The sequence below is a fragment of the Colias eurytheme genome, chromosome 24 (genome assembly GCF_061535395.1).
Source record: "Colias eurytheme isolate Ceu_HAF_F1 chromosome 24, ilColEury1 Martin Lab GWU primary, whole genome shotgun sequence".
NCBI lineage: Eukaryota > Metazoa > Arthropoda > Insecta > Lepidoptera > Pieridae > Colias > Colias eurytheme.
In genome coordinates, this window is record NC_143003.1 from 5536850 (window position 1) to 5558476 (window position 21627).

At 33.0% G+C, this 21627-nt stretch overlaps 1 protein-coding gene across 3 annotated transcripts in view; it reads left to right on the forward strand.

The window, feature by feature from the left end:
* Cadps (calcium-dependent secretion activator 1) overlaps window positions 1-21627 on the forward strand; it is a 62375-nt gene that overhangs the window by 19785 nt on the left and 20963 nt on the right. Inside the window, exons 3-9 of one of the 3 annotated variants that reach the window (XM_090115949.1) lie at window positions 17037-17126; window positions 17882-17975; window positions 18557-18665; window positions 18947-19114; window positions 19448-19623; window positions 19713-19813; window positions 21391-21548. In XM_090115949.1, coding sequence (XP_089972075.1) covers window positions 17037-17126; window positions 17882-17975; window positions 18557-18665; window positions 18947-19114; window positions 19448-19623; window positions 19713-19813; window positions 21391-21548 — 896 coding nt within the window. Of the gene's footprint in view, window positions 1-17036; window positions 17127-17881; window positions 17976-18556; window positions 18666-18946; window positions 19115-19447; window positions 19624-19712; window positions 19814-21390; window positions 21549-21627 lie in introns of those variants that run through there. The other 2 variants (XM_090115948.1, XM_090115946.1) reach the window with 2 other exon arrangements.

Below are 21627 nucleotides of genomic sequence, written 5' to 3' on the forward strand. Positions count from 1 at the left end.
GGTTTCTAAGAATAGCATGATTTATATGATTATTGTTTACTGTTGAGTGTAAAGTGACAAGGAACAAGGCATTTCTTGCAATTACGATCACGCGATGGTGTTAGCGGCTGCCGGCTGTAAAGACGACAATCAAGAAAGCTCGCTTGAAAAAGGGACTATTTTTATTTTTGAAGTAAAACTTCTTTAGGCGCGACTAGGGAGTAACTCAGATTTTTTTTCTGACGGAAGTAACGCTTACTTGTAGTTTCCGCCGTTTAAAAATAATAATTCTGATTGGTTGTAAGTATATGTCATATACTACACGCTTCTTGACTTATACGCCAGCTAGTGGCAAATATCATAATCAATTAGGATTATTTATTTTCAAATTTTCAAACGGATCAATTGTGAATAGCAAAGTGAATGAAAAATTCAACAGTTTTAAAAACATTATTTTAAATTGCAAAATTTTTTGAAAATCTCTAAATATACTTGTTTATTTATTACTTTTAAAATAAGTAAATTAAAAATAAAAATAAACATGTTGCGGATTATAATCAATCTATTTTAAATATTGCTGAAGACAAAGTAGTATCCATAGCAACAGATATGTATATAGGTTGTCATTCAGTTGAACAAGAAGCATATGTACGCCAACAATTTCATAAAATGTCAGTTATTGATACAGGAGGATCGCCTTATGAAATCATATTAGTTTTTAACAAATTTAACATTATTACAACCAATATTGATGTATCTAATGGCTTAGCCAACGGTTGTGTTGGAAAGTTAGTGTATATTGAACGTGATGACAGTGATAACATCATACGCTTATGGCTTCAGTTTCCTGGTAAGATAGGAGAGAAAATTAGGAAAAAAGCTGCCCATCATATTCAAACTCTAAACATTAGTAGAACAGCAGTCCCAATTTTACGAAGATCGTCATCTGTACCAATGAATAGAAATAAGACAATATTTGCAAAGAGAAATCACTTTCCATTAGTATCTGCTTGTGCGCTTACAATACATAAGTCTCAAGGTGGTACTTTTGATCAAATCGTTTATGAATACAATAAAAGTCACAGTCAGCAGCTGTTATATGTAGCATTATCACGAGTAACTGATATAAATGGATTGTTCATTGTCTCAAACACCGATGACAACAAATTTTATCATGGAAGAAAGCGTCCAGGGGGAATAGTTGATTTACAGTGTGAATTTGAAAGACTTTCAAATTCTCGCCTAATAACACAACAGGAAGAATTATATAACCTTGTAAATGAGAGTAACATTACACTATTTTCCTTCAACTGCCAAAGTTTACGTGCTCATGTTTCTGATCTGAATGATAAAGTATTAAAAAGGTCCACATTGCTGTTATTTTCCGAAACTTGGATGAAAAATGACGAACAAATTCTTATTGAAAATTTTTATTGCGTTACCCAATACAAACGACCCAACTCAACTGCTGGTGGAGTAGCTGTATATCATTCATCTACAGATACACTGAACAATGTAACACCAATTCAAAATATTTCACCAACTATATTATCACAAATTTCCGATGAGGTTTCACAAATTGGTGACATCGCCTTGGTTCGATGTGTTAATACGAATGACCAACCTGTGATTATCGTTGTTATTTATATTTCTACAAATACTAGCCTGACAATTATCATAAAATTTATTCATCAGCAATTACTTCACTTCACAATTGAAGGTTCTCGACTTTTAAATAGTAATTATCATGAATTACCGATGATTCTAACTGGAGATTTTAATGTTAATTTTCGCTCTCAGGAATCTCAGCCGTTAATTGATTTTTTAGAAGAAAAATTTGATTTATCTATGAATACTTCTCGACTTCATTCAACAACGCGTTTCGGTACAACGATAGATGCTGTATTTTCAAGAAAAGTAGCAAATTTAGAGAGTAAAATTTATGTTTCACATTATAGTTACCACAAACCTATAATTTCGTACGTAAGAAATTATGATGACATTCAATTACCTGTTTCGAATGAATAATATTAATATAACATTTAAATAATCTTTGTAAAGCATATGAATAATAAATATAATTAAATTTTAATATAATATTTATTTATTTAAGTTAATATTTAATCATTTCAGTGATATATGTCGTCAACGCCAAAGAAGTTTTACTTCAATCGCGCGTAAAGGTTACACGCACACACTTTTTTTTAATTATTTGTAGTACCTATAATAAATGTATTTACTACTCAAAATCAAATTCAAACTCAAACATTTACTTTAAATGAAAGAAGCGAAGACCCATCGAAGCATTACTGAATCGTCATAAGATAGCAATTACCAGCAGTTCTGAAGTAACTTTCTCTACAAGAAACTGTGCAGTTGGTCTTTTGAAATCACATAAATATATCACTCTATATCTGTCCTTCCTTACAAAATACATGTTTTCAAATAAATAATATCGATTATAATTCATAACCAACATCACACCTTCTTAAGAATTACCTTTGTGTTTTATTCATTCTTTTAATGTTCTATGTAAATAAAGAGTTTTACGATCCATAAAACTGTAGCTGTAGGTAAATGCAGTTATATTTATAGATATATCAACGTAATAAGCTTTGCAGTAAAAGCAAAAGGAACCACACATTAGTCAAAGATTTTTATATAAAAACTATTTAAACATTACGGAAAAAACAGCAAATTAAATGTGTCTACAAAACAATGTTTAGCACATTTTACTTCACGAGTTTTCTCACTTCTCTATAAGACCAATACCGCTTGAGTGCTTCTAAGAACTAAGTTTTCATTGAGCTATTTTTAGAAAAAAGGCGTTTATTTCTTCGTAGTTAAACGGAGTTTTTTACAAAGTGAGGAAGGTTAGTATTAGTTCGAGATTACAGAATGTTATACCTACGGTTGAATCTGGCACTAATTTCGATGCATTTAGAAGTGTAAGTAATATTCTAATGTAAAATATATCTTTATAGTCAAACTCAAACTCAAACATTTATTCATTCAATTAGACTTCTTATAGAAGCACTTTTGAAACGTCATTACATATTTTAAAATTTACCACCGATTCGGAAAGCAGTATCTACGGAGAAGAACCGGCAAGAAACTCCATAGTTACTCTTTTAAATCATGTCAGTTTTACAATTTTACAAAATACATATGTATTATCATAATATATTATAATAACATGCCAAATAACTGTCCTGTGGTTTTTTCGCGACAACCCTCCATGGGTTTTTATCGTCCATATATTCCTGAATACTGTAGTACGCTCTCTGAACTAGGTAGTACATTTTGTATATAAGTTTTAAATTTAGAACTACTAAACTCTTTAATATTATGAGGAATTCTATTGTAAAAGCGTATACCTTGACCCATAAATGAATTTTTAACTTTAGCTAATCGGAAAAATGGCATTTCAATTCTATTTCTGTTCCTTGTGCCATAACAGTGTCTATCTCCTACTCTTGTGTGTAAGTCGGCGTTTTTGTGTACATGCAAAATAATATGTATTTATACTTCAAAGACTAATATGTATTTATTTATTTCAAAGACTAATATGTATTTATACAACTAGAATTTTTAGAAGCTCTTTGAATCCTTAGTCTCATGACAGATTAATTATTTAGCACTGGCTCGTAAAGGTCTCTACAGAGAAGATCGTTTTCTACAGCTAAGCGGATAGTGCTTTCGTCTTTCAAGAGATTATACAGTCTATGTAACGTTTTCAGCGAATTCAATTATAATTTCAATTAGATACTGAATTCGTGTTGAAAATACGAATTACATATTAATACGTCTTGTATTAATATAATAATATTTCTTATTCGTTAGACACTATTTGTAAAAAAACACTTGGATATCAACGAAACACGCGTCTAGCAGTGTAAAATATAATATTTTATATAGAGTCACATAAACAGAGGCCAAGATAGTTTTAAGTTTTAACTTCAAGTTGTAAAAAATGAGTAGCCTTTATCCTTATCACAATACAGTGAGAAGTTTTAAAAATAAATTTCTAGTTATTTCTAAGTTTATGGAATGGTCGATGGATGACCTACTTATTTTCTTCTTTTCACTTTATTTTACTCTCCAACGTAGTTCTAATTAACATAAGCACGTAGGGTTGTCATTTGTCAGCCCTTTTTACAATAGAACCTTCAAGAAGGTATAGGTATGAAATTACCCTCTTTTAAACAGAAATTGTATTATATTACACGGAAAATTTGACACGCTACCTTATTATATGTATAATTTGGAAGAAAGAATATACGTGTAATAAAATGCGAAATTGGCGATATTTTTAAGTAAAGATTTAAAATTTCGAGCCTATCGTATGTAGAGACGGATAGAATGCAAATAGCGCGCTCCATCTTCGGTCAAGCGCTTGCCTATCATATTATAATAAAAAAGCTAAATATTGTACCTAATCTCTGATGCATCAGGACACAACATAACACGTGTATTCATAACCATATGTTCAGGTAATTATTATGAAGCCGCTCAAAGTGGGCTTTGTAACTCACGTTACGTAATCTTCAAACACTTCCCTTTAGCTTTATCATGAAAAAAAATCTTAAAAGTAATCATTTATGGACGAAGTTCGTGCTGATGTGCTGTTGTACAGAGAGTTACTTCACTACATAGTATAAAACAAAGTCGTTTTCTCTGTCCCTATGTCCCTTTCTATGCTTAAATCTTTAAAACCATAACGCAACGGATTTTGATGCGGTTTTATTTAATAGATAGAGTGATTCAAGAGGAAGGTTTTAGTATATAATTTATTAGGTTTTAGACAAAGCTGGGCGAAGCCGCGGGCGGTGAGCTAAAGTTTTAGATAAAAAGAACAAAAGCCGTGCTTATTATTACGTAGGTATTTAATTTATTACACGAGTTTACATTGAACAATACTCTCTCTCTCCTCCTCCCTCTCGACTCCTCTTTTTTGGTGTCCGATGAAAATAATTTCCAACACATTTTTTAACTCAATCACCTTTAAGTAATGGATGTAGGTACTATGTATAATTTATTTATTTATTTAATTAAGGTCAGCCAACAGTTGTTTACATCAACACATACATACAGAAACAAGAACACAAAATAACTTATATAAATGCAACAGCTACTTAAAGGCTAACACCACATGCATGATCTTATTTTTTTTTTTTCAAAAGAAAAGAAAAACAAAACGGTTATGAGAACAAAACAAGGCAGTTAGTTAGTACGTACATAACAGTTAGTTTACAATTTAAGTTTAAACAAAAAAAAAAAATTAACAAAAATAATTTTCTTAATAATCTAAATTGGATTAACATTATGACATTATGAAAGAATTATATAATATAAGCTCAATGATTTTAGATTAAATTAATAAAGTGTTCGTAGATTTTATTCAGGAACAATCTATGGCTATCAAAATTAATATCCGTTACATCACTACACTCATTTAAAATTTTAAACATTCTTAGAAGTGGCGAATTAGTACCAAGAACAGTTCTTCGTAATGGAGGGTAAAAAGGGGTAATACAGCTACGGGGATACCTATATGGCACGCGAAACCTAATTTGACTCAACAAACCGGGACAGTCAATTTTATTTCTGAGAAGTTTGAATAAGAAAGATGCATCAATAATGTTGTATCTAACATGCAAAGCACGCATTTTAAAATAGTTAAGACGCGACTTATATGTAGGCAGTTGTCTAAGCTTCCCAACAGAGAATGCTAAGTGCCATAGAAATCTTTTTTGTACTCTTTCTAGTCTTAGCATGTGAGTAGAAAAGTGGGGTCTCCATACGGAACTAGGTACAATATTCCAGGCTGCTTCGTACCAAGCAGTTGTATAAAATAATTTTTGTTCGGTCCATACTAAAATTTTTCGTATTTCGTAATACGAACCCAAGCATTTGGGACGCTTTTTTCGTTACATTCTCAATATGTGGTACAAAAGTTACTGATTTATCAAATAGGACACCGAGGTCCTTGATTGTGTCTACTTCCTGCACTACCTGGCTTCCAATATAATATTTTGACTGCACTACAGAGTTCTTTCTAGAAAATTTCAGATGGTAACATTTTTTTGGGTTCAACTGCATATTATTGAGTGCACACCATTGAATAAGCCGATTTAGATCTTCCTGTAGGAGACCGGTATCACTTGGTTTATCGATTTTTATGGCAAATTTAAGATCATCTGCATACAGAAAAGCCTCTGAGAAAGAAAAACAGCATGGCAAATCATTAACATAAATGTTGAAAAGGATTGGCGCTAAATGGGATCCTTGCGGAGCACCAGACGTAACATGATGGACATCGGATGCAAAGCCATTTACGACAACGACAAATTCTCGGTCTGTTAGGTATGATTGTAGCCAATGTAACAACGAGCCAGTAACTCCATAAGCCGAAAGTTTCTGTAATAGTATGGAATGGGAAATTTTGTCAAAAGCTTTACTAAAATCTGTGTAGATCACATCGAACTGCTTATTCTCATCAACACATTGCACAAGCGATTCAGTAAAGGTCAATAAATTTGTTGTTATAGATCTTGAATGAATAAAGCCATGCTGTTGATAATGTATATGTAACCATGTTATCTCAAGAGACAATTTTATAACCTAAAGCCTAGATTTTCATAGCTTATTATAATATTATATATTCACAAAGAACGTAGTGTTATCATTTGCTCCTGTTTATTTAATTAATTTTGTTAGTTAAAAGTGCAGTTCGAGTATTCTATCGTGTCTTCAACATTGGTAACTATATAAACAAACTATTGGATAACTATTATATACTCAGTGAACAGTGTAAATGTCGAATAATAACTATAAAACATAAATAGTCGTTATATTTCGAAGTGTCAACAGTGTTTACGACCAAAACGCGTAAGCGACGCCGATTTCCTGGCGCTTACGACCTTCTTGCCGTGACCGTAGATTGCTAAATCAGGACGACAAATACAGCATCTCACTGCTTGAATGTGCTTATAGGACTAAACGTATATATTAGTTGCATAGCTTGAAGCGCTTTTCTATCAAACTCTGTACTCGATAATAATTGCTTCGTCATGTCTTCAATTAATTGTGCCGGCTGTATGGGCGCTTTTAAAAGCCGAGATGGCCTGCAATGCTTTAAATGCAATTTATGGTTTGATCTGCTTTGCGCAAATATAACTGAAAGGCGTTTTAAATCAATGCATGTTAAAACTAAGAGTTCGTGGATATGCCCTGGATGTGTTAATAAAGAACCGAAATTGGATAACACGAATACACCTGTTCGTGCGGTAAGGGTGCCTTCTCCGTTAAGCGACTGCGCGTCTCATAGTAGCGAGTCGCAACAGGCCGCGGTTGATAACAACAGCGACGATAACACATTATTATCCGATCTAAGAAGCAGCACATTAAGGGAAATAATCAGACAAGAAATAAGTCAGGCTCTTAGAGATTCAGTCAAGTCATTGGTTAACGAACAGTTCAGTAAAATCAATAATTTAATAGCCGATTTTCAACAAGCACTTGCATTCTACAATAGTCAATACGAAGAGATTAAGTCAGTTCTTGAGGAAAAATGCACAATAATAAACAAATTGGAAAAGGACAACGCTTCCTTAATGAACGCGCTAAATGACATGAGAAGAGATTTGAATTTAATGGAACAGCATGCACGTTCTAGTAATGTGGAATTACACTGCGTGCCTGAACATCGCTCCGAGAATTTAGTTAATACCGTTCTCCAGCTCAGCAAAGTCATAAAATGTAATATAAAAGACTCCGACATAATGTATTGCTCAAGAATCGCCAAAATGAATTCAAAAAGTAACAGACCTCGTTCTGTTCTCGTAAAGTTTGGCAGCCCACGGATACGTGACACCTTTCTTGCAGCTTGCCAACAACACAACAAGAATAATAAAAATAACAAATTGAACTCTAGTGATCTTGGTATAGCATCAGATAAGCCCTCACCTATCTATGTAATTGAGCATTTATCACCACATAATAAAGTAATTCATGCTGCTGCTAGATTGAGAGCAAAAGAAATAAACTATAAATTCGTTTGGGTGCGCGGTGGTAGGATATTTATAAAGAAGGACGAGGTGTCTGAGACTGTAGTCATAGGAAGTCTAGAAAAATTAAAGTCAGTGTCCTAATAACGTTGCTTTTAACTTGTATAAGCAGGTTTTATTGTTTGTATTTTTAAAATTCGATTCCTTAAAATATTATTACCAGAACACAAGAGGTTTGCGTAGTAATTTAGCAAATATACGGCAACATACACGGAACTCAGACTATGATGTCTATGTCTTTACTGAGACGTGGCTGTACGATGGGATTTTTGACAGCGAGATCTTCGACAAATCATTCACTGTATACCGTCGCGATCGCGAAACCTCCCACGTCGGTAACCATAAGAGATTAGGTGGCGGAGTTCTGATTGCGGTTTCAAATAAATTTGTCTCAAAACGTATGCTAGAGTGGGAGAGCAACTGCGAGGACCTCTGGATAAGTATAGGTTCTGGAAATGATTTCCACACTTGCATTTATGTCTGTGTCGTTTATCTGCCCCCTCCTGTTACTTTTGATATTTTGAATAATTTTCTCAATAATTGTAGCTCTGTTATTGATCGGTACTCGGCAGGCACCACGTTACTACTTGGTGACTTTAATCTTTCATGCATTGACTGGATACATGACAATATTAATCAATTTCTCTTTGCCTCTTGTTGCGGCTCTCGCCTGAGAGATCGTCTTGTAGATTTTCTCACCTTACATGATTTGACGCAGCGCAATGGAATTAAAAATTTTCAAAATAAAACCCTTGATTTAGTCTTCTCCGATGTTGAACGTGTTGAAGTTGTAGAATGTCTTTCTCCAATTAGAGATGTTGATAGGTATCATCCCCCCTTAGTCATCACACCAATTATAAAAATAAACAAAAAAAGTAAACCTAAACCCTCCCATCGTTTAAACTTTTTTAAGGCAGACTATAATGCCGTAACAAAAGCACTTGACAGTGTCAATTGGAGTATGGAACTTAATTCTGCCAAAGGAGTTGATGGTATTGTTGAACATTTTTATAACATTCTTAATAATATAATTAAACAGCATATTCCAAAAACTTGTCGATATCATGGTTGTTATCCACCTTGGTATTCAAATCAATTGATTAAACTGCTTAAAAATAAACTGAAGCTACATATTAGAGTTAAAAAGTATCGTAATCCCTTGGACGTACTGGAGTTTAAATATTTGCGTAAGGAAAGTGCCCTTTTAATAAACATCTGCTATCAGAAATACCTACACAAGATTGAGAATGCAGTAAAAACTCAACCCAAAATTTTTTGGACGCATATTAAAAACCTGCGAAAGGGCGGATCCAGTTATCCGTCGCAAATGTTTCTGAATTCAGAAGTTGCAAATAACTCGATGGATATCGCCAATCTATTTGCAAAGCAATTCTCGTCTGTTTTTGAACCACCACATAGTTCGCCTGATTATTCTCTGGTAAATGAAGTAAAAATTTCTGGATTCACAAATGTATTTTATATATCTAAAGAGGCTGTCTACAGAGCACTTTCAAAACTGGATAGATCAAAGGGTGCCGGGCCAGATAATATACCACCTATTTTCTTGTCTTCTTGCGCTCGAGCTTTATCGTTTCCACTGTCACTTATATATAATGTTTCTTTACAACTAGGAGTTTTTCCAACTAAATGGAAACTGGCACGGATAGTACCTATTCATAAAAATGGTAATCGGGATTTGATTTCCAATTATCGCCCTATTTCTATACTCTCTACTATGTCTAAAGTCTTCGAATCCCTTATATACAGCCGTTTATATGCTACTGTCAAAAATACTCTATCTATCCATCAGCATGGTTTTGTTAATAAAAGATCCACGAACACTAACTTGGTGGCCTTTATAACTGATGTGTCAGGAATTGTGGACCGTGGTCATCAGATTGACGCCATCTATACTGACTTTTCTAAGGCCTTTGATAAGGTCAGCCACAGTATACTGACTGACAAGCTCAAACATTCAGGCATCACTGGAAACCTCTTGAATTGGTGTTCATCTTATTTAAGGGATAGAAAATCGTCGGTGGTCCTAGATGGTGCTCAGTCTGAATATTTTTCAGCCACATCAGGAGTTCCTCAAGGTTCGACGCTCGGCCCATTATTTTTCAACATTTTTATAAACGATTTACCTGGAATTTTCAAACATAGTACCCCTTTTTTATTTGCTGACGATTTAAAATTGATTCGCCAAATAAATAATCCTACTGACTCTGATTTATTGCAAACTGACCTAAACAGGCTGACTGACTGGTGCGAAACCAATAGAATGTACCTAAACTGCGGTAAATGCTATCAAATATCTTTTTCTCGAACCCGTCATAAAATCATATCTAAATATCATATTAATAGTAATTTTTTAAAAGAACTCTCAACGATTCGTGACTTAGGAGTAAACTTAGATTCTCAGTTACGTTTTACAGAGCATTACGATTTCATAATTGCATCTGCGTACCGCTCACTTGGCTTTATTTTGCGCAGCTCAAAAGAATTTAAGAACTGGTCTACCACGCTATTACTCTATAATAGCTTCGTACGTAGCCGTTTGGAATATTGCAGTACCGTCTGGAATCCCTTTTACCAGACTCACAGAAAAAGAATCGAAGGAATTCAAAGGAGACTTGTCCGCCAGCTGGCTTACCGAGCTGGTATCATGAAATCAGTGACTCGCTACGAAGACAGACTTAAATATTTCAATATGAGATCTCTTGAATCGCGTCGCACTATAGCTGATCTTCTGTTTTTGTATAAAGTGTTTAATAATGGTTTCGATTGTCCAGCGTTACTAACCAGATTTAATATTAATGTACCATCTAGAGTTCCTCGTCAACCTCGTTGCCTTTTTAGTGCCCCCTCTTATCGGACAAACCTTGGTAAAAACTCACCAATAGTCAGACTCACCCATGAGTACAACAAGCACACTGGTATCTCTCAAGACATAGACATCTTCAGTCAATCTCTCACACGTTTTAAATCGTTAATCCTGCAATTTAGCCAATGACAAAAGATTCTATTTTTCCTTTATTAAATGTAACCGAACTGTATATATATATTTTTTTTGTAATGATAAATTTTAATACATATAATTATAATTGAGTAAAATTTGTAATTTTTTTTTTAATAATTATTTATTATGTATGTATAATTAAGTGCTCATTAAATTTTGATTATATAATATTTTTAATAATTTGACGAATATAATTGTAATTTTAAATTTGTAATTTATTTGTAATTTATTGTAATACTTTTCGTGGTATATAATCAATGTTATTAAGTTCTTTTAATTTTTTTTTTTAACTAATATTTTTTAATAAATTGACGAATTGTAATTGTAATAAATATTTTGAACGCTGTAATTTCCTGTAATTAAAGGTGCAGAAGACCATGTACTTAAATAATTAGATGTAACAAATGTAATCTGTATCCTTTGTTGGAAATTCTAAATAAATAAATAAATAAATAAATAAATATTATGAAAGATATGCCCCATGCTAAAGTCAGATCATAGTGCGTGCAGTAAGCACCCTTATAACGCAAGGGTCGTCTGAAGAGCCTTAGCAAAGGGCTGTGTATAATTAAGTGCTAAAATATACGTATGTATATGCTAGGTACAGGTCCGCCATTATCATTATAGGATGCTTCTGTATAATTAATTGATTTGTAACGAAACGATTGAGGTTTGTACCTAATTGACGTCACTGTTTATATGCGATTGTTATTATTTTAATAAGTACACATCTTATCGTTCTGAATAGGGCCTTATAGATTATTTGGTTCTTCTATTTAAAAACATATTATATAATGCCACGAAATCATTATTTCTGTCTAGTAATTTGAAAAAAATAGATAAACAGTTGTGTTATTATGAACATATCACTTTCGAATTGAGTACAAATATTACTCATAGATTAGGTAAGTAGACATCATTAGTAATAGTTTAATTGAGATAGGTATTTAATGTAACAAGAAGCATCCAAAAACTAGTAAGTAGCTAGAAAAATAATATGTAGTTGATAAATAACTACTCACTACAGAATTTGTATAAATAATAATTATCATATTTTTAACACCACCAAAAGAATTCAACCATTAACACGTTCGCTGCGGCACAGATATATGTGTACTTTCCATTACTGCGTTACGGGTCGTTTTAAACCTTGTCCTATACCAGACATTGTGGCGGCACGAGGCATATTAAACCCCACCGCCCGTAGGAGACCAAAATCCTTTTTTTGGCGCCAAATAAGACAAAGTGTGCGGCTTTTGTCGTGATTATTATTAACAATGAGTTCATTAACCTAAATCTACCGCCGCCCGTGGTTAGATTAGTTAGTTTAGATTTTATGGGTAAAATAAAATGTGGGGTCTGATGTACCCCATACCGCACTGAACAATAGCAGTTTTTCATATAATTTAGTGATGGGAAAAGAAATATCGATTTTATTTAATTGTATTTATTTATCAAACTTATGGATGTTTTTTATTAAAACAGGCCAAACCAGAATATTGTTTGCAACCAGTGCATTCTGTGAGAATTTCCTTTACTTTTTTGTCGGCCTTACGACTTGTTAAGAAGGTGCGGAGTTTTTCGTAACATCCTACACATCTCCTCTTCTTTGATCCCTTTAAGAGATGATGTGCCTTGTTTGTTGGCTTGTTGACTTAGGCAAGAGTTAAATTTTGATGAGCCATACACCGATTGCCGGGTGTTTTGGATTTGCCGCTAGTTGATTCAATGAACAAACACACTAATAGTAATCATGATTATCAACCTATTTGTAGAAAGTTACTCAACATGTCACATTCACGTTTCTATTAACGATATTTATTATAACGAGTAGTTAGGATGTTTGAAAATTACCTGTATCCACATTCAGGTCCTTCTTTGTAAAAGCTTCAATAAGTTGTTCCACAAATAGTCTCGAATGCGTTGCACAACACTAACCGCGTGAAGCTAGCTTAAGGTGCGGTACGAGGTGCGCGGTGGTACGAGGTGTTCGCAACCTTTTCCGGTTGTGGAAAAGGTTGCGAACACCTCGTACCACCGCGCACCTCGTACCGCACCTTGGAGGAGTTCCGCACTGTGTTAGAATATTTATTTGTTCAGTGCGGCACGAGGTCTTAGAAACCCGGTATTAAGGTCGGTATACCATTGAACTAGGAATCAATAGCACATCTCAGATATATAGATATCACTTTCCTACACTGAACCAGATGGAAGTTATGCCTCCCGCACGACAGAGAAGTTTAAGTTTTTTCCTACCGCTATAACGACGAGACACGGACAGGGTGTTTCAAGCCCTGTTTCGCAGCGAACGTGTTAATGCACTCGTCTATTCAGCTGTAAGCTTTAATTTAAAATAACGAGCCAACGAAATAATATTATTCGACCTCTCGAGATCTGGGTTGAAACGCTTCTCCATTTCCAAGAGGTCGTTAGAGTCCAGACTCCGTACCATGAGAATTAAATACATCCCATGAATAAATAAGTGACTACAGAATTAGGGTATTCTGTTTATTTTCAGATGGCTTATTAGATATGTGTGTTTTTATAGTAGGTATTTACAACAAAGTATCTGTGAGCTACAATTTCGTCTCAACTGTGACACAACAATAAATTACTTTTATTATGAACTAGTTTGAAGATCGCGGCTTCGCCCACTTTGTTTAAAACTTAACAAAATACATATTTTCTAAAGCATTCTTCATGAACTAACTACACTATCTATAAAAAAACGCAACGCATCCGTTCAAGGTTCATCCATCCATCCGTTCGCCATCCATCCGTTGCGTAGTTTTAAAGATTTAAACATACATAGGGACTTTGTTTTATTTTTTACTATGTAGTGAAGTATTTTAATTCTTAATTAGCTCAATTGTTTTTGCTTCGGTAACTTGAAAACATCGAAACCATTTATAACAATCAGATACTTAGTTGGCTAAGCTCCACGAAGATTGTTCTGAGTAACGGAAAATTGGTTAGGGGAACTATTATTTTAATTAAATACTTAGAAAGCAATTTTATCTTTACGGTTAGTGAAACCCACGTCTTGCTCTATATTCGGATAAAATAAAAGTGAATAATTTGACGAAATGTTATGTTTCATATTTTAATCTGTGAAGAAATTTCAGACGACTAACTACGTATTTCTTAACTAACGTTCAAATTGCGCAAGAAATTGTTCGTGTTTCCTTTTTTTAACAATTAACAACGAAGAAATGTTCACAATGTACAGGACTTCAAATAAACGTACTTAGGCAAATTAAGAGCAACTCTCGAAGTTTTCTTCAATCAAACGGCAACCTTAATAACTAAGTTTCTTACAACGTATCCAATTTCGTTTTAAGTTTCACCCGCTTCGAATTTATTTTATCCTGTTAAAAGTCTGTCGTATTCGAGGATAGTATTTCAGTTTAAAATATATAATAATCCGCCCGCGGCTTCGCCCGCTTTGTTTAAAACATAATAAATTATATACTTAAACCTTCCTCTTGAATCACTCTATCTATTAAAAAAAACCGCATCAAAATCCGTTGCGTAGTTTTAAAGATTTAAGCATACATAGGGACATAGGGACAGAGAAAGCGACTTTGTTTTATACTACCTATGTAGTGATTTAATTTTGTTTCTGACCGTGTTTTCATTACTGTATCCGTTAATTTTAAATGCCGTATTACTTTCAGCCATGTTTGTGTCCATAAACATTTTTGTGAAATTAATAAAACATTGCGAACATTGCTTTTGGAATAACGTTACAGAAGCAAAATAAATGTATATTTATTAATAATTAATTAACTATATAAATTCAACAATTTAAATGATAAAATATCTTCGTCGGGTATAATTTAGAATTACAATTTATGCTAGTCTGTGAAGTGACCTAGTTCTTTATAAAACATATTTTTATTCAATCTTTGGTATTAACCATTTGAATGAGTTTTAACTGTTATTTTATTTGAATACTTGGCATTTAGCAATATATATTTAAATACGTTTCTTGTGCAGATTAACTTTGATTGAAGGGTTATTAAAGTTTTTAATTTGCCATGAATTTTGAACTTCAACAAAAGCCCCGACTATGGAATTTTGCCAAAATGTATATAATTATATTATGTAGTACCTACTCTTTTATACCACTATTACACGTGAATCTTTTCACATATAATATAATTGTTAAATAATAAATGAGGGTAGTTTTAACGAGTATCAAGATCAAGACATTGATAATAATAATATGTAAAATGTCTTGACTTTGATTCAGCCTGTAACCACAAAAACGCATTTTAAATCCGCTAAAAAGTGACTAATTTCTTATGAATAAGCATGAAACTGCATGTATTAATTTATTTCCCAGATATCGAAGTCAATATTTATGCACTTCTAATATTTAGAAAAGGAAATGAAGCTACCGGCAAAACAGAAACAACTTAAAATATACTTACACAGATAATTCCACTCTCATTATTCATTCGTATTTGTTCACTCACGATTGTAATATATCCTTTTAAGGTTGATTTATATCCATTTCCAAGAGTAATGTCACGTATAAGCAATATTTAACAGAAACGTCGTATAACTTCCGCGTCTCGAAGCAGAGTGCTGTGGCAGAGTGGTCCATATGAGTCATCTGTCATGTTTATATAATATGCTTAAATGATATTATCTATTGAAGAAATGAGGGTACATCGAAAAACACTAATAGAAAATACTAGTTTGTTAATAAAGAAACGATTCCTAAATAAAACAAGGTGTGCGTGTACTAGTGTACACACGTAAGAAGTGAAACTTTTTTATGAAATTATTTGAAAAAAAAATAATTTACTATATGCAACTTTACAGAAATACGTCGAATCACGCGTGGTAAGGATAAGAAAAAGATGGCGTGTAACGGAAAAATGTCACCCGTAACGAAAAAATGTTACACTAAATTTTTTTCCAACCCAGATAAAGAAGTTTCACTTCAATAAACATTTCATAAATTAAACTGTCACGCGTACACGCTTTTCAATTAAAGGAAGACACCAAGGAAATTCATCAAAGAGCATCGCAACAATGAGAATGAGTACAAAGGACAAGGAAAAATTATTATTCCTACTGGAATAACAAATGCCAACCCAGCCTACAAAGTGAACCCTAAAAATACTGAATATTTTTTCGTGAAAATGTTTAATCGTTATATTCTGACCTTGACAATATGAAATGTTTTTATAATAACAACGAATCGCCAGAATGTTCGTTTGCGTGTATTTTTTAAACAAAAAGAGGTTGTAAAATTAGCGAGGTTTCTTTATGTATGCGTATTGCGTACCTACTAGCTTTCCGCCCATGATTTCAACAAATTCCCATAGGAATGAGATGTTTCACCACCGTAAAAAGAAGCTTATTTCACTCTCTAGCCTACTATTTGTCGACATAAAAACAATAACTACCATAAAATAGCTCCATTGCGACCTAAAAAGACGAAATACAAATAAACTATAGCATTCATTATAAAACACATAAAGAAAGGATAACAATTAACGTTATAGTTGACTCGCTAGAAAATATTTTATTTGCTATCGATATTTATTATAATATCAATCTATGGCAAATAGTTTCTTGAAAATTTTCATCCATTTATTAAGGTAAGGAAAAACATAACAAAAGCTTAATTAATTAACATGATGAGTTTACATTTTTACTGTCAGTTAAAATAGAGATTATATAAATAGTCTTAAATAAATAGTCGTAAAGTTTTATTTATGCCTAAACAATATATGTACTTATAAATTTTTTAAGAATAGAAAAAATTCAATGTCAGTTTTCGTACCTGCCTCGTGATCGATTTTTTTCTATTCTTTAAAAATTTCTCGTTTATAAAGCAATTGATTGCTATACAATTAAATATCTAATAAGAACAAAGATAAAAGACGAAGGACTCGTTTTAACGACTGAAAAAACATATTTCAAGTAATTAAAAATATTTTTTTTCCCAGTTGTTCCTCCCGGTTCATTGGCTGGTGGCAGGCCATCAGTGCGGGGTAAACCAGAACTACCTAGGGGTTCTACTGCCGGGCTACCACCTGGTAAGTACAATAAATGGTTAATGATTTTAAATATGGCCGAAAATGTTATGCGTGTGTATGGCTGAAATATTCCTAAAAATTACTTATTACAAGTTATGATTGTATGTCGAAAGTTATGACACAATGATTGAAAAAATATCAGGTCTAAATTTAAACAATTTTTTTATTGTATGTTTTGATTAAAGTATGTACCATTACAATTCCTTTTTTTTTTAATTGAATGTACAAAAAGTGAAAACTAGATTTCACATGAATGTAAAATAAGTATTCGGAACCTAACTTTTCAATATAATAGATAGATTTTCTTTTCAACAACCATAAACTATTTCTGCCGTAAAATGCATACGGATCTGAAATAGGACACCCGAGAAAAATCCACAAAGATATATAGGGTCTATTAATACATCGTCTGCAGAATAAGATGTACTAACTTCAGAGTTATTCATTGTTATATAATGCCAACTTCATTCAACTGAAATAATGCCCTGAGTGAACTTTTCAGGTTCTTTTGTGTTTCCATTATGTCTTTTATTTCGTAATTCACACGGACACTTTATAACTTGAACTTATTCCATTGAAAATATTGCGTAAAAGTGAGCAACGCTTTACAACATTTACGATACAAAATTATGCTTATTTTAAATTTCTCGTCTGTAACATTAAGATTAACCTGTATCCAAGAAGTGTAATTTGCTGCAATAGGATTAATTCCGAAGTCCCAGCTAAAGTTTAATATAACTGTGGGATTTATACAGGCGCAAGTCCTCTAACTACTGCACCCCTAGCCGCCCCCCTCCACCCTGCAACAAGACAGAGGGAGGTGCAAGCCCTCGCCCCCCCACAACATGCGTAAGTAGAGCTAACGAGAATATGAAATGCTTAAACAGTTAAAAGCTTTGAAGTGACATGAATATAAAGTGGGAAAGGTTTTGCAGATGATAACTTTCCGGGTATGTTGGAAGTAAAATAAATTAATGCTTATAAATAGAGTATGAACATGGAAATAATGTAATATGATACAGTTACGTTTGCAGAGCTTTTAATTATAAGCTTCTAAATAGAGTGTCAACAATATAATTAATTTTAAATATTCTAACTCACGACCATTTCGTCTCACGAACCATGTTTGGGTTACTCGTAGATATTAGTTGTAATGGTCGCTTTTTAATACTGCTACTTCTAAATAATTAATAGAATGATCTTAATCCTTTTATCAAGTTAATATCAAAGTAGAAATGACTTAGATTATATATTAGAGTAGATATATAGTACGTAGATTCACAACATAAACTTTCCATAAACACTGGCCAATCACACAGTCACATTACCAACAATACCAAAGCTTCTGAAGTTTCCAGAACAAAGGTGATTTGCCAAGGTACATGGATGATATCATAGCCATTGATTACTTAACGCTATCGATCGTTCAGATCGTTCCTTCGCAGGACGTCGACGGGGAGCGCCAGTTCTGGTGAGGCGCCGGCTCCATCACCCAGCCCTTCTGGAACCAGCCATTCAGATAAAGATCAGGATCCTCAGGTACTGCATAGTTCTGAAAACTAGAAAGAAATACATATAATTTTTTAACGTGAAGCATTCCTTTTTGAAAAAAATAATTTTATGTTTATTTGCACTTTAATGTTACATAAATGCCTCGGATGTGCTGAAATATCACCTAACTTTAACCATCACGGATGATCGCTTGATCATAATAATATAATTAAATGAAAAGGTTTGTGATATCTTTTACATCAAAATATCCCAATTAACAAATAAATATCAATATGAAGATGAAGTATAACAAATTAATTTTACTATAGGAGAAAATCGAAAAGATAGAAGAGGACAAGAAGAGGAGGTTGCAACTGTACGTATTCGTTTCACGATGTATTGCGCATCCGTTCAATGCTAAACAGCCGACAGATATGACGAGGCGCCATACCAAAGTGACTATGCATCAGTTGGAGACGATACAAGCTAGATTTCAGGTAAAAACATACATATTTTATAAATTTTAACAAGTTTCTATTATTTTCACTTTTGCCTCTATCTATAGGTATAGGTTCTACCTTCGAACAATTTGTTATCCATTAAATAGTCTGACCTTGTGATTTTTTTTATATGACAAAGAATTTTTAATATCGTGTTTACAGTTTTTTAAACTATAGTTCATTGTCTTTAATCGCAGATATTTATTTAAGCAAATTACGGTAAGTAAGTAATATTATAGGATTATAACTTGTAATCAATATAGAATCAAGGGACTTTAAATAATTTCTAATATTTTTTTTTATCCAAACTATCACGTTTTATATTAACAGGCCTTCCTCAAAGGAGAAACGCAAATTTTGGCTGATGAAGCTTTCCAAAACGCAGTTCAAGCCTATTACGATGTTTTTCTGAAATCTGAAAGAGTTGAGCAAATGGTGAAAGCTGGTGCATGTACCCATAATGATTTTCGCGAAGTATTTAGAAATAACATTGAAAAGCGTGTTAAGTAAGTATTAAAGACCATTCTACAAATAAACATTACACTGAATAAATTAAAGGTAACGTATGAGGTATTCATAAAACAGTTTCTTTTAGCGAATGCATTTTCAAATCTCAAGCTGAAATAGATGGTTTAACAAAAGACACGGTTGTAACAACATGGTTGGCGAAACTCGACTGCATCATGAAGGGAACGGGTGAGTGTATTGTTTTTCCAGTTTTCTTTACTAATAGTGCAATAGTTTAACATAAATGTGCTAAAAATGGACAAAGAGCAAATATTCACAAAACACTAGCTCTAAATAACAATGATAGATATAATGATAGATAGAACAATTCACTTGGTGAATTTGAAATTGCTTTTAAAATGTTTGCTATTTGTTCGAACAATGAAACGTTTTTAGAGCAACATAATAAAATAAAATGTCTATTAGCATGGTGCCATTTGTGTGAAGTTAATAATGCTTGAGTTTGCAACATGCCTTTGAATGTGTGTTATTAATTTCCGTGTGCTAACTTATTAGTTCTTTCAAGCCTATACTACGACAGGTAAATGTATTCAATACATAGATTTAGATGTTCTTCCAAAAAAAATTAAACCTAACTGACTGATCAGACTTTTTGTGTGATCGTCCTTTTTATTGATAGCTTAGCGTCCCTTAACATATTAGGTTAGATATGTCTGAATTGCATTCTGTGTAAATTTTGATCCCACCAATGTTTTTATAAAACTGTAAGTATAATATTATACTTTGTGATGTTTCCAAAAAACTATAAAAAATAACGCCTCGAGTCCTTTCCTATAGTCATAAAACTTAACTTGTTTGAGATAACTGAAATCTTGCTAAAAATTTCGAGCTCTAAATCTTTAAAATGCTACTTGTAGAATGCCAATCTCAATGGTAGATAAATCTCTACTAAGCTCATATAAATCAATAATCAGTTATTTTAACTTAGATTTTAATTTGTGATGTTTATTGTTGTATAATGTTTTGAAATCAATGTGTGTCGCCTGCGTCTGTCTCACTGTGTGTGTTTCTGTCCCACTCTTTCACGATGCCTCTCTCTCACTCCCAGGAATACCAGGTATCACAATATGACAACTGTTCATTATTTCCTTTTCTCATACTTTTCAGCTTTGGTCTTGTGATGTTGCTTCATGTTTGGATGTTGTAGTTAATGTTTTATTATTAATGCCTTATACGTGTACATCTGCTTATTGTGAATAACAATAATTTTTATAACTGTCAACAGTAACAGTTGATGCATTTGTGTATTTTATCATAATTTTAATATCAATGTTATTTATATTATTAAACAGTATTACACATACATTGTTAATGATAAACAATACTTCGTTAATGACACAAGCTTTTAAATTTAGCATATTTTGCTTAATTTACACATATTTTACATACACTTTTATTTTCTGTTTACCCACCTTAGTACCTAAGAACATTACATTTTTCTACTATTTAAAAAAATATAAAACAATGCACGCTTTCTTTAAATCGTATATATTATAGACATTAATAATGTACTATACTGTACTGTTCCAATACCTATTTCCTATGCATTTATTTTTATGATCACTACGTTTATCTATTTCAAACAAATGACGAAACAAGCACTATACTTGCAACATTCTTTTGGTTTTCGTAACCTTGCTTTACCACCACTGGAACCAACACAACTTCCGTTCTCTTCTGTTCTTTCCTTCTCCTCTCCTCTTCTCTTCTCTCCTGTCACGAAATATACACTGATCGGCCATCAGGCATACCAGGAGACGACGAGTCGAAGAGGCCGTCCCGCGCGCAGCAGCAGAGCCTCAACGCGGAGTGCATCCTCAGCAAGGAGCAGCTGTACGACATGTTCCAGCAGATACTAGGGGTCAAGAAGTTCGAGCATCAGCTGCTTTTCAACGCGCTGCTTGTAAGTTGAATTGTTTAACGCAGCGCTTGTGACTTTGATTAATCGTGTTTTCAGGTTATCTAGAACTAAAGTTTGTTGT